The sequence below is a fragment of the Eubalaena glacialis genome, chromosome 4 (assembly GCF_028564815.1).
Source record: "Eubalaena glacialis isolate mEubGla1 chromosome 4, mEubGla1.1.hap2.+ XY, whole genome shotgun sequence".
Lineage (NCBI taxonomy): Eukaryota > Metazoa > Chordata > Mammalia > Artiodactyla > Balaenidae > Eubalaena > Eubalaena glacialis.
Window position 1 is genome coordinate 183,086,886 of NC_083719.1, and position 25,413 is coordinate 183,112,298.

The 25,413-nt window shown below is 57.0% G+C and overlaps 1 protein-coding gene across 1 annotated transcript in view; it reads left to right on the forward strand.

Moving 5' to 3' along the window:
* Positions 1-25,413, forward strand: part of PTPRS (protein tyrosine phosphatase receptor type S) — a 161,555-nt gene that overhangs the window by 125,962 nt on the left and 10,180 nt on the right. Inside the window, exons 11-28 of the mRNA XM_061190682.1 lie at positions 1,999-2,268; positions 3,738-4,319; positions 5,380-5,513; positions 5,773-5,917; positions 11,288-11,593; positions 12,960-13,153; positions 15,427-15,544; positions 17,174-17,782; positions 18,234-18,331; positions 18,947-19,200; positions 20,124-20,217; positions 20,323-20,538; positions 21,023-21,180; positions 21,700-21,711; positions 21,890-22,002; positions 23,480-23,527; positions 24,740-24,837; positions 24,916-25,039. Of these exons, the coding sequence (XP_061046665.1) occupies positions 1,999-2,268; positions 3,738-4,319; positions 5,380-5,513; positions 5,773-5,917; positions 11,288-11,593; positions 12,960-13,153; positions 15,427-15,544; positions 17,174-17,782; positions 18,234-18,331; positions 18,947-19,200; positions 20,124-20,217; positions 20,323-20,538; positions 21,023-21,180; positions 21,700-21,711; positions 21,890-22,002; positions 23,480-23,527; positions 24,740-24,837; positions 24,916-25,039 (3,573 nt within the window). The remainder of the gene's footprint in view (positions 1-1,998; positions 2,269-3,737; positions 4,320-5,379; positions 5,514-5,772; positions 5,918-11,287; positions 11,594-12,959; positions 13,154-15,426; positions 15,545-17,173; positions 17,783-18,233; positions 18,332-18,946; positions 19,201-20,123; positions 20,218-20,322; positions 20,539-21,022; positions 21,181-21,699; positions 21,712-21,889; positions 22,003-23,479; positions 23,528-24,739; positions 24,838-24,915; positions 25,040-25,413) is intronic.

Genomic DNA, 25,413 nt, shown 5'->3' on the forward strand with positions numbered 1-25,413 from the left:
TCTCAGAGCCCAACCCTGCCCCTCACCCCAAGTCTGTCTGCATGGCCCCTCTGTCTCCCCTCCCTGCCCACCCCAACTCCTCCCCCCTGCTGAACACCCTCCACTTCCTCCATCCTGTCTCCAGCGTGACTCCTGGACTTTTCGCGGGGCTTCCTTTTCCGAAGGGCTGCCAGCTTTCTTGGCCCTCCCTCCGCCCACACGGAGCCCTCCCCTTCTCTCCAGCGGGGATTCAGAGAACAGGGATTGAGATTTCCAGCTTGGAACCCGTGGAGAGAGAGAGAGGGAGAGAGCGAGTGAGCCCCCTCCTCCGTAGAACAGGGCAGACACCCCTACAGCGACCCCCTTAGGGGTGCGGCTGCAACCGCAGTTCCCTGTGAAAATTAGAGGCAGGTCGGGTTGCCGAAAGTCACTTGGTGGCCCTCTTTAGCCTCGCTGAGCCTCCAATCCGTCATCTCTACAGTTTGAGACAAAACTCCTTGAACTGCCCAAAGCTGGGGGCACGTCCACGTGGCTCCTTGAAGCCAGGGACAAGCTCCTTCTGGCTAGAAGGGTTTACCAGCTAACCCAAGTCCTTTCCACTGCAGGGAAACATCTCCGACGGGGCAGCCATGCCTCTTGGCAGTTCAGGTGCCCATTAGCACCCGCCCCTTCCCCCCGAACCCCGAAACCCATGCAGCTTCCGAAAATGGAGCCCCCGAAATGCATCCTGCTGCCTTCATGGTCTGCAAGATTGGGACAGAAGGCTGCATCCGCTTCCCCGCTAAGAAATGCACAGAACATGTCCCTATTTTCTCAACGTTCAAGTTCATTCCCTCGTTTATTATTATTATTATTAATATCCTATTTATTCTGCCAGGGCTGTGATGTGACAATGTGACATGTCACATTGGGTCACATCTGCTAGAATTAATATGCAGCATTGAAGTGGGCCCCCTCCCCCCTCCTTTCTCTTTCTCTGTCCCTCCCTCTCTGTGTTCCTGTTTTCTCTCTTTCTCTGGACCCATCTATCTCTTCTGTCTGATCCCCCCCCCCCCCGTGAGTATGCACTAAAGGCCCCTGAGATCCAGGCGTCTTCACATTAACCTTCTCTCTTTTCCTCCTTCTGCCTCTTTCCCTCGTCTCTGTCTCTCTCTCTCTCTGTCTCTCGGTCTCTGTCTCTCTCTCTCTTTCTCTCAACCAACCTATTTTGCATGCTGTTTGTAATTCTGAGAGCTGCATCTATCAATGGAAACTTGTCAGATCCGACAGAAGCTTTTAGAAGGGTTTCTATACCCAAAAACCACAAAAATTTCATTAGAGTTTCTCATCTTTTCCTTGAGGGCCCCCCGGGGAAGTGGGCGGGGCCCCCGGGTCACCAGAGGGAGTGAGGATGGGGGGCTGACATCCTGGTCCCCTCTGCCTCTTGGTCCCAACTCTTCCCATGACCTCCCACGCCCCCCCCCCACCCCATCCAACCTTCCCAGAGCCCCCCCGACCCCTGCAGCCCGAATCTTCCGAAGCTCCCCAGTTGGGAGAGCGGGCGGAGGGGCTGCTCCCCTAAGCCACGTCTGTCAGCAAAGATGAGAAACGGCTGATAAATTTTTGTGTTCCTAACTGTGCTGTGGACCAGCCACTCTGGTCTCTGAAACCCTGTTGCTATGGAATAATGCTTCATGTCTCTTTTATTATATATCGATATATCTCTCTCTATATTGTTTGTGAAGTACCTTCCTTTGAAGTTTTGGTTTCTTTGTGTTGGAATTTGGTTTTTTAATTTGTTTTTTTTTGTTATTTTCTTTCATTTGGAAGAAAAAATTTCAACTGGGGGGAAGGAAACAGCCCTGTTTATATTTAAATTGTTTTCCACTTTTTTTTTTTCCTTTTTTTCTTTCTTTCCTTCTTTCTTTCTTCCTGCTTTTCTTTCTTTTCTCCCCTGCATTCCGTCTCCCCATCCCCCCAACCCCCTGCATCTCCCTCCCCTCCCCCACCCCTACATCTCCCACCCACCCCATCCCCCAGTCCGCCGCGTGGCTCCACGGTTCTCCATCTTGCCCACGAGCCACGAGATCATGCCAGGTGGCAACGTGAACATCACCTGCGTGGCCGTGGGCTCGCCCATGCCATACGTCAAGTGGATGCAGGGGGCCGAGGACCTGACGCCTGAGGATGACATGCCCGTGGGCCGGAACGTGCTGGAACTCACAGACGTCAAGGACTCTGCCAACTACACGTGCGTGGCCATGTCCAGCCTGGGTGTCATCGAGGCCGTGGCCCAGATCACAGTGAAATGTAAGCAGGGGCCATGGGGCATGGGGGAGGCAGGTCGGACCTCATGTGTAGGTGGAAAACCTCTGAGTTACTCTTCAGGATTCAGTCCTTCCTGGCTGTGAAGAGGACAGTCAACAAACACTTACTGGTGACAAATTATTCTGGGCCTGGCCCCATGGAACGAGACTCAGTCTTGCTCTATTGGGCTCACAGTCCAAAGTGGGAGATGACATGTAGCCCGGCAGCTATGATGCAGACTGATTAGAGCAATGATGGGGACTATGTAGCACCATGCAGACCCGCAGAATAAAGGTTCCAACTCCCAGGAAAGCTAGGTCAGGGAAAGACTAAAAGTTGAAAAGGGAAACAGGCTGTGCAAAACTCAGAGAGATAGAGCATTGGGGGGTGGGGAGGGATTACAGATTCTTCTGATGTCTCAAGTTTGTGGCGAGATTCAGAGGAGGGTGCCCCCAGATAATTTTTCTAGCTTTGTAACAGGGGCCAGCAGACTACAGCCCATGGGCTGAATCCGGCCCTCCACTTGTTTTTATATATAAAGCTTTATTGACACCTGCCCATTTGTTCACACCTGGCTTGTGGCAGCTTTGGGGCTACAGTGACAGAGCTGAGTAATTCTCAGCAAAGGCCATGTGGTCTGCAAAGCTGAAAAGATTTACTGTGTGGCCCTCTGCAGGTAAAGGTTGCCGAGCCCTGCCCTAGGGCCATAGAAAGTGTCAGCATCAGCTGGTGTGTTGGTCATTTTGCTAAGGGATTGAACTTCTTCTGGTGCATGCTTCCTGGGGCCTGTGTGATATGAGATCTTGGGACAAATGGGAAAGAAAGTCACAATTTTATCCAGGTGCTGGGGACACACTGTAAACCAACCTCGGTCCCTGCTGGTGGGGGGACAACATACAAACCTGGTCATGACGTACCATCAGGCAGTGATAAGAACTGGGCAAGGGCACCTTTAGCCAGGGTGATGAGGGTGGCCTTAAGCCATCTGAGCATTCCAGGGGCAGAGAACAGCAAGTGTGAAGTGTGAACAGACAGAAGGGCCCTGTGGCTGAGCAGAGTGAAGCAGAGTGAAGCACAGAGAAGAGCTGTAGCCCAGGGGCCGCCACTGTTAGCTTCAGAAGTGAATATTTTTCTTAAACAGCCAATTTTTTTTAAGTAAAAATTTTCAACTTTATGGGCCATCTAGTCTCTGCTGTAGCCACTCAATTCTACCATCATAGCGCAAAAGCAGCCAGCAGCGATACATAAGCATGGCTGTGGGCTGATAAAACTTTATTTACAAAAATAGGTGCCAGCCCTTGGTCTGTAGTTTGCCAACACCTGCTATAGATGGTGGGCTAGGGGTCGTTAGGCCCATGGTTGCCACCAAGGCAATGAAGGCTCAGAGAGGGCAGTTGTGTGACTAAAAGTCACACAGCCTTTGGGGTCTGCAGCCAGCGTGTCCGATGTGTGACCTTGCCTCCCACCCACAGCTCTCCCCAAAGCCCCCGGGACCCCTGTGGTGACAGAGAACACAGCCACCAGCATCACCATCACGTGGGACTCCGGCAACCCAGACCCCGTGTCCTACTACGTCATCGAATATAAGTCCAAGAGCCAGGACGGGCCATACCAGATCAAAGAGGACATCACCACGACGCGTTACAGCATCGGCGGCCTGAGCCCCAACTCGGAGTATGAGATCTGGGTGTCAGCCGTCAACTCCATCGGCCAGGGTCCGCCCAGCGAGTCGGTGGTCACCCGCACTGGCGAGCAGGCCCCTGCCAGCGCGCCCCGAAACGTGCAGGCCCGGATGCTCAGCGCCACCACCATGATCATTCAGTGGGAGGAACCCGTGGAACCCAACGGCCTGATCCGGGGCTACCGGGTCTACTACACCATGGAGCCCGAGCACCCCGTGGGCAACTGGCAGAAGCACAATGTGGACGACAGCCTGCTGACCACCGTGGGCAGCCTGCTGGAGGACGAGACGTACACCGTGCGCGTGCTGGCCTTCACCTCCGTAGGCGATGGGCCCCTCTCGGACCCCATCCAGGTCAAGACACAGCAGGGAGGTGAGGTGCCCGCGGGAAGCACAGCTTCGTGGGGCGGCGGGGCAGCAGGTTTCGGGGCTGTCCCACCAGAGGGAAGGAGGCGGCCATGCGGTGATGTGTCTCCCAGCATGCAGCCGGCCGATCTTACCTGGAAGCCACCACGTGGTTTATTTGGCCTGCGTGGTGCTTTCAAGTATTTTCACACCAGCGTCGCAAAGCGGGAGGTTGTCCTAGAAAACCCAGATTTCTGGCTACCCTTGGAAAATCCGATTGGGCAAGCCCGTTAGGGCTACAGTCGGTCATCCGATGGCATCCAGAGAGATGCCGCCGCCGGCTGCATCTGAGAAAAGGGGTGTGGTTTCCGTTCGCCTCCCTCTTCTCTGTTAACTGCCCCGGCTCCCATCCATCTCTGAGTTTGAGAACCCCTGTTCGCTGCTCTCACTGGAGGGATCCATGCCGCCCGTTTTGAAATAATAGAAAGTGTGTTAACCCAAAGTCTGTGAGCTGGTCTCTCACCTGCTGGGGTGAAGGACGTGGGGTAGGGGTGTGGAGCATTTAGGTGCGTGGGGCCCCAGCTCTCTGCAAGTTTCTGGGCTTTTTCTTACGGACTCAGGCTATGGAACCTCAAATCCAGGAAGAGTCAGGCAGCTGCCCAAGCAAAGGGACAGGAGGTTTGGAAGTCTGCTGCCATAAATCAGATACAGGGTGGAGATCCACATTCCAAATTATGGTCCCCACCAGTTTTCTGTTTAACTGGGGGAATGGGGAGGATGCTGGGGTGCGTTGAGAAGGGGATTTTTAAAAATGTTTTCCCACTGGCAGCAGAGAGGATGGGGGGATTGGGGTGGGCAGCTGACAACGAGGGGCGGTAGGGGGTCCCTGGGAAAATAAGAGAAATAAGAACAGTGGAGAACACTCCAGAAGCACCCAGAGCCTAACAAGCCCTTCCTTTTAGGGTGGTGCTGAGCTTCACGGGCCCCTTTTTGGGAGAATGGGAACCTGGCGGGTTGGATACCCTATGCGGGCCCATCCCTCCCAGGCCTCCCCCCAATGCCAGTCCTCTTCGCCCCCTCCCCCGCAGTGCCTGGCCAGCCCATGAACTTCCGGGCCGAAGCCAAGTCGGAGACGAGCATCGGGCTCTCGTGGAGCCCCCCGCGGCAGGAGAGCATCATCAAATATGAGCTCCTCTTCCGGGAAGGCGACCACGGCAGAGAGGTGCGTATGGGGGGGTGGGGGGGGAGGCGGGCTGGCGCTCGCCCCCGGCTCCCGCTCTGGGCGACTCTCTTGTCTCCCCGAGCCTGTGCCGGAATGTCTCTCTTCCCCCCTTCTCTTTGCCCCTGTCCGTTGCTAATTTTTCCACCTCTCACTCTTTTCTCCTTCTCCATTTCCATCACTCTGTGAGGTCTGTGTCTGTATCTCTCTGGTTTCTCTCTGTCTCTCTCCATCTCCGTCTCTCTCCCCACCCCGCCCCCAGGTCGGGAGGACCTTCGACCCGGCCACGGCCTTCGTGGTGGACGACCTCAAGCCCAACACCGAATATGCCTTCCGCCTGGCGGCGCGCTCCCCGCAAGGCCTGGGCGCCTTCACCTCGGTGGTGCGGCAGCGCACGCTGCAGTCCAGTAGGTGTCTCGCGGCCCCCGCCCTGACCTGCGGGGGTGGGGACCTGGCCGGCGCCTGCGCACTGACCCGGGCGGGGCCTGCGCAAGGGTGGGGGGCGCCTCCGCCCGTCCCGCTTCGCTCCTCCGCCTCGGGCGCGCTTGCATCCACGCTGCGCCTCGGTTCCCCCACCAGTGCAGTGAGGGGCTCACCCGTGGGCCCCGCAGGCTCCAGTTTCTCCATCTCCCTGGGGTACAGCCGTGGCCGGTTTCGCTGATGGCACCTGCTCTCTCTTCTGCCTCTCCCGGATTTGGGGTTAGTGGAATGGCCACGTTGCGCCCATCTCACAGGTGTTTGGAGGGGTCTGTGACGCCGTCACAGCTCACGCCCCATCCTTCCGAGAGAGCAGAGGATGCAGAGACGATCCTACCTCCCCAGATGGCCCTTCTTGCCCCCAAGACTGGGTCCCCATTGCCAGGGGCTCGGGGGCGTGGGGGAGTCAGAGCTGATGCCAGGTTCTGGGGGGAGCGCAGGACCCTCAAAACATAGGGCCCTCGAATTCCTGGAGTTCTTCGCTGTGCCCGCCTGGCCTCCCTGTCACAGAAAGTCACCTTTTGGCCAGAACACTGCAGCTGGCTCTGGGCCACACCGTGGCCCCCGCCGCGCCCTCCCTGCCTGCTCTGAGCTCAGGGCCTAGGCAGGCCCCTCCGACCGCCGCCTCCCTGCCTCCCCCTCCTCCCTCTGCTCAGTCTGGCCCAAGTGGCCCCCGCCGTGACCCCCCCCTTTCTTCTTCTCCCCTTCCCCCTGCTCAGTCAGTCACGGGGTAGCCACCCCAGGCCTTGTTCCGGAAGCTGCCTCAGTGTTCAACCCTTCAAGCCCCCGCCTCCCCCGCCCCCGGGCGTGCGCACACAGGGGGTCACGGGTCAGTCCTGAGTGACAGCAACTTGGGCCGGGGTGTCTGAGCCGCTGGGATCAGGGGACTTGGAGACACAGCACCCCACCGTCACCCCCGGCCCCCTCCCCTCCTCCCCGCCCCACCGGGGCCGAGCCGAGCGCTCCGCAACTCACAGGAATGTTTGTGCGTGAGGCGATCAGTGAGGGTGTCCTGTGGCTTGGGTGGCCACGTGAGAGACCGGCACAGGTGCCGCGAAGGTGAGTACGCGCTGGTCTCTAGCGGGTTCACAAAAACGGCCCACCCTGCGTGCCTCCTAGACTGTGCCCCGTGTGCCCCAGCAGCTCTGGGCTGTGCAGACAGTCCAGAGCCCAAATTCAGTCCCCTAAACTCTCCACCCCGCTGCCGCCGAGAGGCACACCTTCCCGGGAACGTGGAATCCGGAACCACGCCCCGCCCCCCACCCCACACCCCCGCCCCGCGCATCCGTGTGCGCATCCACGCTGCCCCACACCCTCCGGACAAGTCACGCAGGTTGGGCCGGATTGTGAAGGAGGCGGCCTCCAAGGTCGTTGAGAAAGCGTCTTTGGCCCAGCCACGCGAACCTCCGAACCTCCGGGGCGGCCCAGGACAGGGAGTGGGGGAGAAGGGACTCCCCACTTCGCACCCGAAGATGGGTGGGGCCCGAGAGATCTGGCAGCCGAGACACAGGGCCAGGCGTATCCCCCCCGGGGAGTGCGGGCTTCTTAGGCTGAACTCAAGGGTAGGTGGAGGCCAGACCACTCAGCCGTGGGTCTCCCCAGACACCGTCCTACCTTCCTGCCTCGTCGGCGCCAGCCCGGAACTGCAGCGTGCCCACACTGTGGCTGGAGCAGGGCTGCGTGCCCGCTCGCGGCCAGAGACCCACCCAGAGCTCGGTCTGGCCTTGTAGCTCAGCACTCCGCCATTCCCTCTCTCGTAAGAAAGTCTTTTAAGTTAGCAGTTGAAGAGTGGAAGGTAGGTAACCAGACTGGGAGTTTTCTGGAAGGCGTCTTTCTTTCTTTTATTATGGTTTTTCTCATCATCATCACCATCATCGTTGTTTCTTCTTTTATTATGGTTTTGGTTTTATTTTTCCTTCCCCTTTCTTAGCGAATCCATTCCTTCTGGCACATTCCTCGGTTGGTTTTTCCACTCCTGCTTGATTCCCCCCGGGCACTTTTGGTTGGGGTGGCTGGTCAAGAAATGGGGGAGGGGACCCCCAAGTGTCTATTTCCGGAGGAGGGAACCCCAGTGTTTCAATTTAAGTGAGGCCAGAGAGTCATTCTGGTTGCAGTAAGCCATTGGAGTGGCCTCTGGGGTCTCTGGTAGCCTGATGTCTTTGAGGATGGGGACCTCTGATTCATCTCTGGGTCCCAGACCCTAGCATGGGGTGTGCACGTAGTAAGTGGTCTGTAAACACATGCAGTGAGTAAGTGCGGCTAGCATGATGGTGAAGGTTCTCTATGCCTTGACCTCAAGCAAGGCCAGTGACCTCTCTGAGCCTCCGTCCAGACGAGGCAGGCTCTAGGGTCATGGGCATTTGAGGGGGTGTGGCTCCAGCCATCCTCAGCTGGCCTGAGCTGATAAAGGCACAGGCTGAGGTCTGAATTCCCAGCCTCAACCAAGACAGCCCATGGACAGCAGCTGAGCCTGGCTTCAAGGCCTGGCTCGCGCCGCGTGCCCTGGGGCAAGCCACTTGCCTTTTCTGGGCCTCAGTTTCCTCACCTGTAACATGGGAGGTGAGCACCCAGAACGGGTGGGACCTGGCACCCAGTAGGTATACAACCAATGATAAAAGAATGCCAGGCAAACCAGGTGGGCTTTGAAACCCATTTCCCCACCTGGAACATGGGGTGGCGGTGGAGGGGTGCTAGTTCCAGCCACGTAAGGGGGTCATGAGAATTAAATGAGGCACAATCAGTGGGCCGTATTTTGAGTCTGCAGAGGGCCTAGGCTGCTGGGCGTGCAGAAGATGCATAGAACATGAGGATTATCATCAGTAATGCTCTTAACACAGGGCCTGGCCCATAGCAGGTGCTCGGCACATGGAGACTATTACTGATATTCCATAAAGCCCTTAACGCGCACAGTTCGTGCTTAATATATGGGGAGTATCACTGTTATTTAACAAAGTCCTTAGCATGCTGCCTGGTACACAGTAGGTGCTCCATAAATGGCAGCTGCCATTTTCAGTCTAAATATGGATCGGCAGGGTGCTGGGCACAGAGTTGGCAGTCCATGAATGGAAGCTATTAGTAGCTTGTAACAAGCTCAACCTGGTGCCAGGTACACAGTAGGTCCCCGAAACATGGGGGCTACAATGATTGCTCTGCAAAACCCTTGGCACAGTGCCTGGCATCCAGTAAGCGCTCAATAAGTGGCACTTTAAAGAGGTTGGCCTGGTGCTAAGCACATAGTAGGTGCTCAGGTGGGAGCCACTCTCAGTCTGGAAGGGCCTAACATGGTTTCGTTTTTGCTCCAAACATGAAACTTTTGTCTGCAAGGTTCTTGGAACTGTGTAAATAGTAGGTACTCAATAAGTAAGAACTATTATTATTTTTATATAAGGTCATTAGCACAGTGCTTGACACATAGTAGACGCTTCAAACGTAGGGACTATTACTGTTATCCAGTAATAATAGGGCCTGACACACAGTAGGCCCTGTTAAGAAATGAGAACTACTAATGTTCTACATAGTCCTTAGTATAGTACTTAGCATGTTGTAGGTACCTAATATGTGGGAACAGTTTTTCTGTTTCAATAAAGACCTTAGCACAGTGCCTGGCATGCAGTAGGCGCCGCGTAAATGGCAACGGCTACTTTTATCTTCAGAGGGCTGTTGCAGTGACCAGCCCATAGTAGGTGTTCAATAAATGAGATGTGCTATTGATCTGCAGTGGGCTTAGGTTGGCATCAGGTGAACAGTAGGGGCTCAAAACAGAAGAACTATGAGCTACTAAAACTTTGGCACACAGTAGGTGCTAACTGTGGGCTGTGTTATCTATAAAGCCCTGACCCAGTGCCATCACAGTAGGTGCCCAATACACAGGGGCTTTTTATTATTACTCTGTATAGCCCTTGGCATGCTAACTGGCACACAGTAGGTGCTCAAGACTCAGACATTGTTTTCTTTGCAAGTGAGGCCAAGAAGTAACCACAGGGTTGCCCTCTGGGGTCCCTGGCAATACAGGTGTTCAGTAAATAGATGCTCTTACTGTTAACCTGTGAAGCTTTTAGAGACACGCCTATCACATAGTAGGTGCCCAATAAATGGGGCTTTTACTGCTATTCCCCTGATACATAGTAGGTATTCAGTAAATTAGTGTTTACAGTTATTCCATCCCTGGTGCTGTGCCTGGCACATAGTAGGTGCCCAGTAAATGGAGCTTTTGCTATTCTTCTGGCACAATGCTTGGCACACAGTAGGTGTGCAATAAATATTTCACTGTTATTCTGGGAAGCCCTTGGCATGGTGCTTGGCACATAGTAGGGTTCAATAAGTAGATTTTTCACCTGCCATTCTGTGCAGCCCTTGGCACCGTGCCTGGCACATAGTAGTTACTGAATTAATGGGGCTTTTATTGCTTTTGCATTTGGCCTAGTGGCTGGCACATAGTAGGTGCCCAGTAAATGGAGCTTTTGCTATTCCTCTGGCACAGTGCCTAGCACACAGTAGATGTTCTATAAATAAGTACATTTACTGTCATTCTGCTCCTGTGCTGTGCCTGGTGCACAGTAGGTGTTCACTAAATAAGTACACTTACTGTTATTCTGTGAAGCCCTTGGCACGGTGCCTGGCATATAGTAGGTGCCCAATAAATGAGGCTTTTATTGCTATTCTTCTGGCACAGTGCCTAGCACACAGTAGGTGTTCAATAGATAAGTACATTTATTGTCATTGTATTCCTGGTGCTATACCTGGCACACAGTAGGTGTTCAATAAATAAGTACATTTACTGTTGTTTTGGCACCGTGCCTGGCACATAATAGGTGCCCAGTGAATGGGGCTTTTACTGCTGTTTCACTTGGCATGGTGCCTGGTACATAGGAGGTGCCCAGTATAAGGGACTTTTATTGCTATTTCATTTATCACCATGCCTGGCACATAGTAGGTGCCAGTAAGTGGGGCTTTTACTGCTGTGCCACTTGGCACGGTGCACAGCACACGTGCATATGCTCCTTGGGGACTGTGGCTACCCTCTCCCTAAGACCTACTGTGTGCCAAGTGCAGCCCCATGTGGTGAGTGCAGCGTTCTTGGCCAGCCCTCTCTGCCCCCATCCCCACCCGCCCACCCACCCGCCCATCTCACCTTTGGTTGACACCCGCTTCTTTCGGGTTCGACTTCTCTTTGGTTTGGTTCTGTTTTGTTTGTTATCATCTTCTTTTTTATTTTCTCTTTCCCATCTTTTGTTTCCCCACCCCCTCCCCACCCATCCCGCCTCCCTTCCCCACCCCCACGTTCTCCCCCCCTCCAATAGAACCGTCAGCCCCCCCTCAAGACGTTAAATGTGTCAGCACGCGCTCCACGGCCATTTTGGTAAGTTGGCGCCCGCCGCCGCCGGACACGCACAACGGGGCCCTGGTGAGCTATAGCGTCCGCTACCGACCGCTGGGCTCAGAGGACCCGCAACCCAAGGAGGTGAACGGCATCCCCCCGACCACCACCCAGATCCTGCTGGAGGCCTTGGACAAGTGGACGGAGTACCGCATCACGGCCATCGCTCACACAGAGGTGGGACCAGGGCCCGAGAGCTCGCCCGTGGTCATCCGCACCGACGAGGACGGTAAGCACTGGCCCCGGCCTGGGACCCCCGGGACCCCCAGGCCCCAGCCCGGCCCCTGCCTTGGAGCGTTCTGTCCCTGGAAAACTGGGCTGGCTGGTGGTCAGAAGGTATTGGGTTGGCCAAAAAGTCCTTTCGGGTTTTTCAGTAAGATCTTATGGAAAAAACCGAATGAACTTTTTAGCCAACCATAGAAGCCACAATCAGGAGAGGGAGACAAGTGGCCATCAGCCTCCCCAAGCCAACCCGGGCTCCTTGATCTTGGAATTCTCTGTTCTGGACCTTCCAGGCTACATTTTCTCTCTGAGCCTTGGGCCTGGAACGTTAAGCGGGGAGCCCTGTATTTTGGTCCGGTGGTGGAAGCCATGGAAACGGAGTGTAGGAAACAGCAAGCAGCACTTGCAACAAAAATTATGGTCCCTGACCCCAGAAACTTGGTTTTTTAGACTCTAGGGATAACCTGAGATTTGGAGCTACTTGGGTCTGAGCCATCCTACCTAGAAAGTAGGTAGATTGCGTGCTGATGATGGTTAACCGCCAGCTCTCTGGGGCATAGAGACTGATTTGTAGCACTGGCCGATTTCTGTGGTGTAAATATTCCCACCGTAGCTGAGCTAGAATGTTCTAAGATGCTAGTCACACAGTAGAAGCTGAGGGCATGGGGGAAAATGAAGCAGGCAGCTTCCCCAATAAAATTGCAGGAAACCTGGACCAGCTGTTTTCTGAGCCATTGGCCTGGAAGTTTCGGTTGGCAGCCCCAACATTTTGTCCTAACCATGGGGAAGAAATGAAGCAGTTCTTCACGTCAGGCCTTGGGGTGGGGGCGGGGTGGGTGGCAAGGGCTCTGAGCTTGGGGGCTGGCTGCAAAAGCGGAGTGCGGAGTGGGCAGGCTGCACCCTGGAGTGTGTAGGAGCGTGCAGCTGGACTGCCCGGGTTCCCATCCCGGCTTTGCCTCTTGATAACCCTGTGGTCCTGGGATCAACTCTCTGTGCCTCGGTTTCCCCATCTGTAAAGGGAGCATAAGAACCCCTATCTAGAAGGGATGCTCTGAGGTTGGAAGCAGTGTGGGTAGACCTCTTAGAGTGGGGCATGCACGGCCCGCTCATGTCTTGTGGCCCTGGGCAGGTGACCTAGGCTCTGGGGGACCTCAGTTGCCCATCTGTAAATGGGGTGCACCATCAGGGCCCCCTCCCCGGGCTGTGGGAAGCGTGAAGGAGGTATTCCCTCCGGGCCAGCGGTGAGCGCTCAGAGCGCCGGGTTAACCGGCAGTCACTCGGCACCTTGGCATCGGTCAGTGGCGCTGCCCGGGGCAGGGCTGGGCACCCCAGTAACGGCCCCGCCCGCCCCTCCCCTCCCCCCCACCCGCCAGTGCCCAGCGCGCCGCCGCGGAAGGTGGAGGCGGAGGCGCTCAACGCCACGGCTATTCGCGTGCTGTGGCGCTCACCTGCGCCCGGCCGGCAGCACGGCCAGATCCGCGGCTACCAGGTCCACTACGTGCGCATGGAGGGCGCTGAGGCCCGAGGGCCGCCGCGCATCAAGGACGTCATGCTGGCCGATGCCCAGGTGGGCGGGGCTCCGGGGCGGCGCCTGGGGTGGGGCGGGGCCCGGGCCCCCTGCGCTCCCGCCCTCTCGCTGCTTCTCTGTGTTTCTCTCTCTCTGGCCACTCCGCTCACCTCCTCCTCTCTCCCCTGCCGCCTCCTCCCGCGCTCAGTGGGAGACGGACGACACGGCCGAATATGTAAGTAGTGCCCCCCTGCCACCCCGAGCCACTGCCAGTGCTCTTCCCGCGGGCGGGCCGTGCAGTGCTGTGACCCCATCCCCCGCACGCCCCTTGTAAAAGGGTCTCCTCCCCTGGGCCCCCGATGCACACTTAGTTACCTCTTGGAGCTAGCTGGCAGCCTGGGTTTTGCATCAGGCATATGGGCTTCTGCTGGTGACCGCGGAGGTATCCATTCTTAGTTGAATGGCCCCTGGACTCTGCTGGCCTCCTGCCTCCCAACTTCCCTTCTCCAGCCTAGCTCCCGGCCTGGGTCTTCTCCACCACACCTTTGCTCCAGCTGTTCCACAGCGTTAGCCAACCCCCTCCAGCCCACAGCCTCCCCTGTTGCACCCAGGCCCGGCAGATCCAAACTGAGTTACTTTCCAGCCTAGCCTGACCCTTTTGTCACCTGACTCAGCCCTACGTGACCTCAAAGTTTCTCTCTTAGGCCAAAGTGTCCCCTTCATTCTGGCCCTGGCGTGATGAGAGGGGTCATTGGGCCCCAGGTGGGAAAGGAGGCCTGCAGGAGGCCCTGAACCAGAGTCAGGATTGCTGTGTGACTCTGGGCAAGTCGCTGCATCTCTCTGGGCTGTCTTTATTCCCCTAAGATAGGGGCCACAGGCTCTTCTGACAGCCCCAAGCCTGATGTTAAATTGACATGGCCCCACCCACTCCAGTAGCTCTGCTTCTCCCCCGCCCCACCCCAGTCTGGGGGGAGGTTCCCACATGGCTCCAGCTCAGACCCTCCAACCCACCAAGACCCCAGGAAGGACTGAATGTGAGGCTCAGGGGCAGGAGACCCTCTGTTCGTGCATCCTGTCCCCCCTCCTCATGCTTCTGACCTGGGGCCACCCCGGAGCTCCCAGGCATGCCAGACATGTTTGTGGGTGTGCATGTATGGCAAACATGGACACGCGTGTGACTGTGTGAGGGTCAGGGTGCTCTGTCATTCACTGAATGAGCAGTGATTTACTGAGCGCCTGCCGATCCTGTGCTAGGTGCCGTGGATGCGGCAGTGACCAAGACACGCCTGAGCCCGTTTTCCTGGGGGTCATGGTTCAGGGGAGAGGGATGTTACTTGGAACAAGGCACAAATACATGTCTAGTTACAGCTCTGGTGGGGACGGGGCATAGATAGTGGTGTAAACGCTTGAGTTCGCCAGCTGTCGGGTGGGCGCAGTCCTGACTGGTAGCATTTGCCCTTTTCCATGGTGTAAATACTCTCACCGTGTCGATTTCAAGCTACCTACCAGATTTGTGGTAGCTCGTCATTGTATAGTAATTGTATCGCACAGATATGAGACAGAATAGAATAACCTCGAGGACATATATAATAGTAAACGTGATAAAATAATGACGGAGGGATGGGTTTTGAGTACTTATTACCTTTGTTTTTACTATTTATTTGATCGTACGTTTATATAATCTCATTTATAATAACGGCTGTTTAATAAGTGGCTTGCAAATTTTCTGAAAATTCGACTGTTGGCTTTCAAGAGTTGGTATAAGGAATCTCCAGCACACCAATGGATGTAATGGAGACAGGGTTCAGGTGGGGGGGACACAGTCAGTGCAAAGGCCCTGGGGCAGGACCATGTCTGGTTGGAGGAAGGATAGCAAGGCAGTCCCGTGTGGCTGGAGCAGAGTGAGGGAGGGAGGAGGTGAGGGCAGGGGCAGGTCGTGCAGGGCCTTGTGGGCGGCAGAGGACTCGGGGTGGTGCGAAGGACTTGGGCTTTTGCCCCCAGGGAGACCAGAGCCCTGGAGACCTGACTCAGCTGCTCACAGGCACCCTCTGGGGGCCACTGCAGGGAGGACAGAACGGGGGTGGGGCAAGAGTGGTAGCTGGGGACCAGAGGGGCGGGGACTGCACTGGGCCAGGCGGTCCATGACAGATGTCAGGCCACCTGTGCCCATCTCAGCATGGACGTGCTACGTGTCGGGGTCTGTGCATGAGCTCGGGTGCACGTCTCTGCCCGCAGATTGGGCCCCGTGTCTGCCTTGCTTGTCCCTAGCATGGGGAGGAGGGTGGGCAGCCCTGGTTGTGTCACTGATTCCCCACTCCTGCCCCTGCCCACAGGAGATGATCATCACAAACCTGCAGCCTGAGACCGCCTATTCCATCACGGTAGCCGCCTACACCATGAAAGGAGATGGCGCTCGCAGTAAACCCAAGGTGGTAGTGACCAAGGGAGCAGGTGCGAGACCCTCTATGGCCCCTTTGCCCTTAGAGCATCCCTGCAGAGTTCTTGAGCCCCTGTTGGTGGGGAGGATGCACCAAGCGGGAGGAACAGGGAGAGCAAAGGTGTGGGGCTGCTCCAGAGGATATTAAGACCCAGTGTGGTCCAGCCCCGCTCAGCTCTAGCCAGATGGAAACCTTTAACAGCCAACTCTTAACTCCTCACCCTCTGCCTCCTGCTCCCCCTGCCTGGATACCCTTCTCCGGGCTGGCCGTCTCCTCTGCATCCTTTGGGTCTTTGGTTAGTCAGCACATCCTCAGGAAGCCTTCCCCACTCACCCCCATGCCACAGTCTTGGTCAGGCCACCTCTCTGCACCTCTCCTGCCCGCAGCACCCCGTGCCTCCCCTATCCCAGCTCTGATCACCCCAGGCGGGTTGTCATTTCAGGGTGGTGTGCCCGTCTCCCCTGCTGCACCCTGAAGCCTCCTCTCCTGGCAGCCCTGCCTCAGTTTCCCCCTCGGGCCCCTTCCATCAGTCCCAAGAGGCTGGTTTTTCACCAGCCAAACATAGCTGAGTGAGGAGAGAGAGACAGCCATGAAAATGTAAGGGGGGAGGGTATTCTAGGTAGAGAGCAGAGCCCAGGCAAAGGCTCAGAGGAGGGAACAGGCTTGGTGTGTTTGAGGAACAAAGGCCCCCGTGGCCTCCACCCCACTTCCTGCACCCTCCATGCCTCACTGCTGACCACAGAGCCTGATGTTCAAGGCCTCCCAGCTGGACACAGCACCCCTCCACACTGCTGCCAGCCCATGCCCCTACCGTTCCGTTCGTCTGCCTAGTCTCTGTGTCCTCCAGCGCCCATGTCACCTCTTCCAGGAAGCTTCCTGTGATCTGCCGTCCTCTCTCAGGGACGTTACATTAGAGCCATGCTTGCTAAGCGGAACCTGCTGCATACACTGTGACTGTTCACACCACCATCCATTAAAGGTCCTGATAAGTCCTGCAGTGGAGAGGCCTGGTTTCATGTGTAGAGCTTCAGCACTGCAGGGCTTCTCAGGGCCTTGACACCTTGATCACTACCCAGACTGTGAGAACCGTGGGGGCAGGGACAGGGTTTTGGACATTCCTGCGTTCCATGGATATTAATCAGGTGCGGGCAGAAGGCAAGGGGTGAATAAATGAGGCCAGAGCTGAGTGACTTACTAACAGAAGAAGGAGAAACATAGATGCGGGCCTGCTGTGACATCTGTTAATGTTTTTCTTTATCGGGTCCTCTGAGTCCCCTGCTTCCTCGCTGTTCCTTGCACTCACCCAGCACAGTCTCACCTCAGGGCCTTTGCACTGGCTGTTCCCTCTGCCTGAATCACTTTTCCCCCCCAGACCTCCCCGCGGCTCCCTCCCTCACGTCCTTCAAGTCTTTGCTTCTGAGCGAGGCCTTCCCAAGACCGCTTTTAAAAATTGCAACCCCTTGGGAATTCTCTGGTGGTCCAGTGGTTAGGACTCCACGCTTTCACTGCGGAGGGCCCGGATCAATCCCTGGTCAGGGAACTAAGATCCCACAAGCTGCACGGTGTGGCCAAAAAAAAAAAAAAAATGGCAATCTCACCCTGTGCTCTCAGGCTGACCCCGGCCCTGTATCCCCCCCAACAGTGCTGGGCCGCCCCACCCTGTCGGTGCAGCAGACCACCGAGGGCAGCCTGCTGGCACGCTGGGAGCCCCCGGCCGGCACCGCCGAGGACCAGGTGCTGGGCTATCGCCTGCAGTTCGGCCGCGAGGACTCGTCGCCCCTGGCCACACTGGAGTTCCCGCCCACCGAGGACCACTACACTGCGTCGGGCGTGCACAAGGGCGCCACGTACGTGTTCCGGCTGGCGGCCCGGAGCCGAGGCGGCCTGGGCGAGGAGGTGGCCGAGGTCCTGAGCATCCCCGAGGATACGCCTCACGGCTACCCACAGATCCTCGAGGCGGCCGGCAACGCCTCCACCGGCACAGTCCTGCTCCGCTGGCTGCCGCCAGTGCCCGCCGAGCGCAACGGGGCCATTGTCAAGTATACGGTGGCCGTGCGGGAGGCCGGCGCCCTGGGCCCTGCCCGAGAGACCGAGCTGCCCGCAGCAGCCGAGCCGGGCGCCGAGAACGTGCTCACGCTGCAGGGCCTCAAGCCCGACACGGCCTATGACCTCCAAGTGCGGGCCCACACGCGCCGCGGCCCCGGCCCTTACAGCCCCCCCGTCCGCTACCGGACGTTCCTGCGGGACCAAGGTAGGCGCGCGGTGATCCCCGCACCAGAGCCGGACCGGGCCTCGCGCCCACCCCCACCCCAGCCCCCTCCCTCTCCCCCGCCCAGGTAAGTGGTCACTTTTCTGCTTCCTCGTGGACGCTCAAGGCGAGTCCGGACCCCGAGGCTCCGGCGTTGGCAAAGGTGGGACACGCCTAGGTGGCACGGCCGCCCCCCTCCACCGCCCCCAGCCCACCCCGTCCCCCCCAACCCCCCTCCACCTCCGCCTTCTCTCTGCAGCTGCGCCGTCTCCCGTGGCAGGGACTTGGAACAGGCAGGGCCGGGCCAGGGCCAGGCAGTAAGGCCACGGGCACAGCGGACGACAGGGAGCGCCTGGGCCGCCCCACACACAACCCCGTCCCCCAGCTCCCCCCGCCCCCCAGCACTCACGGGACCTCTCCTTTGCTCTTTCCCGCCTGCCGCTGCCTGGCACAGTCTCGCCCAAGAACTTCAAGGTGAAGATGATCATGAAGACGGCGGTCTTGCTCAGCTGGGAGTTCCCCGACAACTACCACTCACCCACGCCCTACAAGGTGCAGCCTCCCGACGAGTCGGGGCGGTGGGGCTCGGCCGGGGTTGGGGCCTGGTCTGGAGTTGGGGCTGAGTCCAGGGTTGGGGGTCAGCTGGACTCGCTGCCGGGTAGGCTTGAGGCTCAGTCTGGGGTTGGGGCTTAGTTTGGTGTCAAGACTTACTAGTCTGGGATCAAGGCTCAGTCAGAGTTGGGGCCTAGCCTGGGATCAGTCCCAGGGGTTGAAGTTCATTCTGGGTTTGGGGCTCAGTAGAGGATTAGGGCTCAGTCAGAGCTGGGGCTTAGCCTGGGATCGGGGCTCAGCTAGGATTCAGGCTCAGTGTCTCAGTCTAGGCTCAAGCCTCAGTCTGGAATTAGGGCTGTTTAAGGATTGGGACTTAGAGCCGGGACTTGGCTGCGATTATAGCTCAGCCTGGGTTCGGGGCTCAATCTGGGGTTGGGGCTGAGTTTGGGGTCAAGACTTAGTCTGGGATCAAGGCTCTGTTAGAATTGGGGCTCAGCTGGAATTGAGGCTCAGTCTGGGGTCACAGTTGGCAGGGTCAGGGCTAAGTCTGGGATCCAGGCTCGGTCAGGACCAGGGGCTCAACCCAGAGCCCCGCTGAGCTGGCCCGGCCCACAGATCCAGTACAATGGGCTCACGCTGGACGTGGACGGCCGCACCACCAAGAAGCTCATCACGCACCTCAAGCCCAACACCTTTTACAACTTCGTGCTGACCAACCGCGGCAGCAGCCTGGGTGGCCTCCAGCAGACGGTCACTGCCTGGACTGCCTTCAACCTGCTCAGCTCTAAGCCCAGCGTGACCCCCAAGCCCGACTCCGATGGCTACATCGTGGTGTATCTGCCCGACGGCCAGAGCCCTGTGCCCGTCCAGTAAGCTCAACTCGCCCCCCTCAGGGATTTTGCACCCCTCCACCAGCCAGCTCTGTGACTGGGGCCAGCCGCTTGACCTCTCTGTGCCTCAGTTTCCTCACCTGTCTGTAAAACAGAGATCGCATCAGCCCCACCCCGTGTGGTTCCCCTGAAGGTCCAGTGTTAATCGTAGATGTTGTCACTAAATGTGGCCTCGTGTCTGCTCCTTGAGCATTCCCTGACGCCCCCATATGCCTGACCTTCTTTTTTTTTTTTTTTTTTTTTTTTTTAATTTTTTATTTTTTTAATGCCTGACCTTCTACTGGTTCTAGGTTCCTAGACTGGTGGGGAGGCAGAGCTGGACACAGACACCCTCACAGTGAGAGGCACCAGGGCTGAGAGTCTCCAGTAAGGAGAGGATGACTCTGGGAAGCAGGGAAAAATCGAGGATTACAAGACTGGGCATGGAAGCTGGGGTTTTGAAGGATGTATAGGAGTTTGAGAAATATACAGTTGACCCTTGAAGAGCATAGGTTTGAATTACATGGGTCCACTTATATGTGTATTTCTTTCAACAAGTACAGACTACAGTATTACACGATCCACGGCTGGTTGAATCCACAGATAGAGAACCGTGGATACAGAGGACCAGCTGTACTTATATATGGATTTTTGACTGCTCAGGGGGTCGGCCCCCTTAACCCCCATGTTGTTGAAGGGTCAACTGTAATTGCACAGGGTAGGCTTTCTAGGCAAAAGGTACAGTATCATCAAAAGCCTGGAGGCTTGAATCAGGAACTATATAGTCCTATGTGACTGGGGCCGTACGCCCGTTGTATGAGCAGAAGGGAAGATTCAGAGAGGGGCGGCTCCCCAGCTCAGCCCCAGATAGCATCCCTTGGTCATGCTAGTAGACAACCTCCCATGACTCTGTCTCCTGATAGGAACTACTTCATTGTGATGGTGCCACTGCGCAAATCTCGTGGTGGCCAGTTCCTGACCCCGCTGGGCAGCCCAGAGGAAATGGACTTGGAGGAGGTAAGAGCCTGGGGCCCAACCAGTGGGGCCCAGACATGTCCCAGCTTTCGTGAGCCCAGTTGCTCCCAGCCAGGTTCTGAGCAGCCCACATCTCTGTTCCCACAGCTGATCCAGGATATCGCACGGCTACAGAGGCGCAGCCTGCGGCACTCACGCCAGCTGGAAGTGCCCCGGCCCTACATAGCGGCTCGATTCTCAGTGCTGCCACCCACCTTCCATCCCGGTGACCAGAAGCAGTACGGTGGCTTTGACAACAGGGGCTTGGAGCCTGGCCACCGATATGTTCTCTTTGTGCTTGCTGTGCTGCAGAAGAGCGAACCCGTAAGTCCCAAATGGTGTCTGCCCATATCCAGCCACACCCACTGAGTGAGGCAGGCCAGTCCCTAGGGCCCTGACCTCAGAACCAGACACAGATCTTCCTAACTTTGGTCAGAGTTGGGCAGAGGGAACGGTTTGAGGTTGAGGGTATGCCATAGGGAAGGTTTTTTAGAGGAAAGGATTTTGGAACTAGGGCTTTGACGGATGTGTAAGAGTTCGGTAAAGAAAGGGCATCCCACAGTTTGCATGTGCAAAGGTCTGGGGTGCAAGAGGAGTAAAAGGGATTTCAGAGTGGCTGAAACAGAGGAAGGAGGAGAGTGAAGATTGGCAAGGGCCAGGCCATGCAGGCCACCAGGGTCAGGGTTCTTGGGAGCTATAGGAGGGTTTAGAGTAGGGGATGGACATGGATTTGTGTTTGAGAAAGACCCATGTGGCCACCGTGAGGAGGACGGGCACTGATGGAGGTCCCCCCACCCCATTCCTGCAGACATTTGCAGCAAGCCCCTTCTCAGACCCCTTCCAGCTGGATAACCCAGACCCACAGCCCATTGTGGACGGCGAGGAGGGGCTCATCTGGGTGATCGGGCCCGTGCTGGCTGTGGTTTTCATCATCTGCATCGTTATTGCCATCTTGCTCTACAAGAAGTGAGCCCCCTGCCCCCCCACCACTTGACAGGAGGGAAGTCTTCCTAAAAAAGAGAGGGGTCTGGAAAGATCCAGGGGGGAACAGTCATCTCAGAGGACCATCGCAGAAGCCCTGTATGGTCCAGACAGGGAAACCAGGGCTCAGAGAAATTAAGCCACCTGATCAAAGTCACACAGCCTGGGAAATGGCAGGGCTAGGGTTCCAACCCAGCCAGTGATTTGACTCCTGTTAAGTCTGGCGCTCCACTGGGCAAGATTTGGGGTGGGGGCTGCCTCTGTCCAGTTTAAACAAGGTCACGTGGGACATGTCCCAGCTTAGAAAGAGAGGGCTGAGATGTTATTCCTTGTGGCGGGGGACCCACGCAGGAAGGATTAGCCCCATTTTCTGGAGGAGACCGAGACTCAGAGAGGGAAAGAAAGCCACCCACAGTCACAGAACAGGCCCTTGATGGCCAGCACACCCTCACCTGTCTTCTTTCCCCCCACCAACTCCTCACCTATGTCTGTTTTCGGGAGCAGTAAGCCTGACAGGTAAGAACTGGTCCTGCCCTTTGGAGGCCAAGGAGGGGAACTGGGGTGGCGTCGTGCCTGTTGGGTGAGCGGGCGCCTGGCTGCTCCAGCCGTTGCACACGTGTCTGTGCGTGGTCGTGGGAACCCCAGTTGCGCGCAGCCGGGTCACATGTTCGCGTGTCTGCTTGCTCCTACAAAGTAAACGCAAGGACTCAGAGCCCCGCACCAAATGCCTACTGAACAACGCCGACCTCGCCCCCCACCACCCCAAGGACCCCGTGGAAATGAGACGCATTAACTTCCAGACGCCAGGTATGTGCTGATCCCAGGTGCCAGGGACGACAGTGATGGGGGGGAGGGGAGAGGTAGCGTAGGGAGAGAGGAAACTGCCACCTCGGTGGATCCCGAGGACTGCCCCCACTGAACTGTGCTTGGTACGATTCAGTTCCTAATTTCCAAATTCCTCTGTGGCTCTGGGCTTGGAACTGTCGTGGGTTAATTCTGCTTACAAGCAAGGGAGGCTTTTGAAGAGTTGCATTTAACTGGTGGCTGCTGTCTTCTCTGGGAGCTTAAAGGACATGTTCAGACAAAGACAAAAGCAAAACTTTTCTGAATCCTCATTTCTTCTGGCAGAAAGAACTCTGCTTCTGTTCACACCTCTAGTCTTAAGGCCACTCAGTGGTGGGTGTTAGGGTTTTTCCCACATTCCCCAGGGATGTGCCCCTAGCAAGGCGCAAGAATTCCGCCTCCACCACAGTCTGTCTCTCTCCCCTCCATGGCCGCAGATGCTCATGTTCTCCCTGTCTCTTTATAGTTCCCTGTAGGTTAATAGGATTCAGCCGAGTCGCCTGCCATGCTTGGTGGGAGAACTGAATCAGGACCTTGCCCTTGATCATCTTCATGTGCAGTGATCCTCTCATTCCCTCACCTCCTCCCTCTTAACGGGCTCGTGCCAGCTGCTGTTCTCCTTATGAGCTCACAGCGTGGTAACGTCTGTCTCTCTGCTTGCACCCAGCTCTTCACTTCTTGTCTCTGAACTCGTTCATATTAACTCTTTCCAACCAAATGGAGATTTTTAAACATTTATATTGAACTGATGGCTGCAGTCTTCCTGAAGGGCTCATGCATATAGCCTTACATACTATTCCTAACATATTTATTTCTCTCTCTTTTCTGCTGCTGGACTGTCTCATGTTAGTTCCATGTTTATCCAAACGAGGATTTTGATCATTTATTTTAACTGATGGCTGCAGTCCTTCATAAGAGATCATGAAAGGTCTCATGGCACCCCTAACGTACTCCCTTCTCTTTTCTGTCTCTGGACTAGCTTATATCAATTCTGTTTCCATCCAAATGAGGATTTTAAATGTGTATGTTTAAGTGATTGGTGCTGTCCTCCTTAAAGGTCATGGCATGGGCCCGTATGTCCTTCCCCTGCCCCCAAGTTTCTCCCTCACCATCCTGCCTCTCCTCCAAAATCCCCTCTGCTGACCCCAACAGGGGACCCAAGGCCAGGTTGGTCTGGGGGGACATGTTGATAGAAGAGCCTAAAGCTTTGGGATCTTTCCGAAGTCACAGCTGAAAATCAGGACCGGCCGGTGTCCAGCCGGAGGGACGCACAGCAGCTGCTGTCGGTTCTCTGGTTGGGGCCCAGGCGGCCGTGTGTCCCTCACTTGTTGCTCTGCCCTTTGCGTCTGTCCTCCGGCTGCTGTGCGTGCACCCAGCGAGGGGCGGGGGGAGGTGGCCTCCCCGCGTGTTTTCATTTATTTATTGTTTGCTGTTTCTGCAGATTCAGGCCTCAGCAGCCCCCTCAGGGAGCCGGGGTTTCACTTTGAAAGTTAGTTCCTGTGTCTCTCTGTTCTTAGCTTCCTTTCGCGCCTGTTTGTTTTCATCCTTGGTTTCTCCATCCCGCCTCCTCTCTCTCTGCCCACCTGTCCTGCGCTGGCTTCTCGAGGGGGGGGCGGGGGTGTGGTCTGCCGGGCCCTGAGGTCGCGGGTTGTGACTGCGTGTGTGTGTGTGTGTGTGTGTGTGAGTGTGAGAGAGAGAGAGCGAGCGAGCTTGGGAGCAGGTGTCTAGGTGAGACCTGTATGTACATGTAAGTATCGCCCATGTGATAGGGGACCCACCAAATGGACACCAGCCTCAGACCCCTTAGCTGTGGGCTCTGGGGCAGCACCCGGGGTGGCGGGGGACACGCAGGGGCTCAGAACAACAGCTCTTCACCAGCTGGCTCAGCACATCTTTATCGGTTTAACACCAGTGCTTCGGTGCTGGTGCAGAGCAGTCAGTCTCCCTATAGCTGCAGAGCGAATGTGTGAGCGCATGCATGGCCACCAGGCCCCAGGAGAGGAGAGGACAGGGGTCTGGCAGGCTCAGATATGGGGAGGAAAGAGCCAGGCCCACCCCACGACCTCCAGCTACCCCCCCCCCACCCCGGGGGCTCCAAAGATAAGGGACGTCACCATCCCATGTACCAGATGAGAAAATGAGCCCTCAGAGGTCAGGGGTTCGTGGCAGCTGCCCCACCATCCAACACACACATACCCCGTGTCTCCCCTCCCCGGTCCCTCAGCTCCACCTGGCAGAGGACTTTTTGGTCCCTCTGATCCCCAAGGGGCCGAAAGGGGTGTCGGCCTCCCGCCCCTGCCCCAGGGACGGTATTTCCGAAAGCCCGGCCAGCTGCATCCGCTTCTTCATCTCTGTGTCACTTGCCTGCTTCTTGCCACGAGGCACCAGGAGCTTGAAGTCCTGGAGCGGTTGACCCTTCCCCAGCCCCTGCATCCCCAGCTGGTTGCGGGGGGCACTGGGGAGGGTGGGAGCTGGGGCTCAGCCCAGAGCCGCCGCCTCGTGCTCCCCCTCCAGCCCCGCAGGCCTGGGGTCCCTGCCCCCACGGGGGCTGCCCTGAACCTTCCCCTCCCCCGCCACTCCCTCTAACTGCAGCTCGTCCATCGCAGACTCACACTGTAGAGCACCCCCCCCGCCCTCCCCCCCGGCCCCCAGGCTGGCCCCCGAGTGATCGGCCACGCCGGCGGGTCTTCTCTTCCCGCAGGCATGCTCAGCCACCCGCCCATCCCCATCGCGGACATGGCGGAGCACACAGAACGCCTCAAGGCCAACGATAGCCTCAAGCTCTCCCAGGAGTACGAGGTGAGCTGGCCCCCACCTCCCACTCTCCCGGGCCCACAGACACCCACCCTGACACCCCCCGCCTCCCCTTCCCCGCAGTCCATCGATCCGGGCCAGCAGTTCACGTGGGAGCACTCCAACCTGGAAGTGAACAAGCCCAAAAACCGCTATGCCAACGTCATCGCCTATGACCACTCTCGTGTCATCCTCCAGCCCATCGAAGGTAGCACGCGGGGCCCCAGGCTCCATCATGCCCGGCCTCATTCCACAGAGAGCGCATAGACCCCATGCCTCCTCTTGGCCACGGGGCCAGGCCAGAGTGGACTAGCTAGGGGACAGGTGGGGAAACTGAGGCCTGGTCCAACGCTAGCCAGAAGCCACTGGGAAGTTTTAGATATGTATTTAACTGATGGCCGCTGTCCATTACATATTTCCATCTGTTCCTCTACATCAGTGACGCTCATCAGGGCAGTTCCACCACTCGGGACATTTGGCGATGTCTGGGGACATTTTTGTTGTCACAGCTTAGAGGAAGGAGGTGTTAGTGGTATCTAGGGGATGGAGGCCAGGGATGCTGCTCAATAACTTGCAATGCAC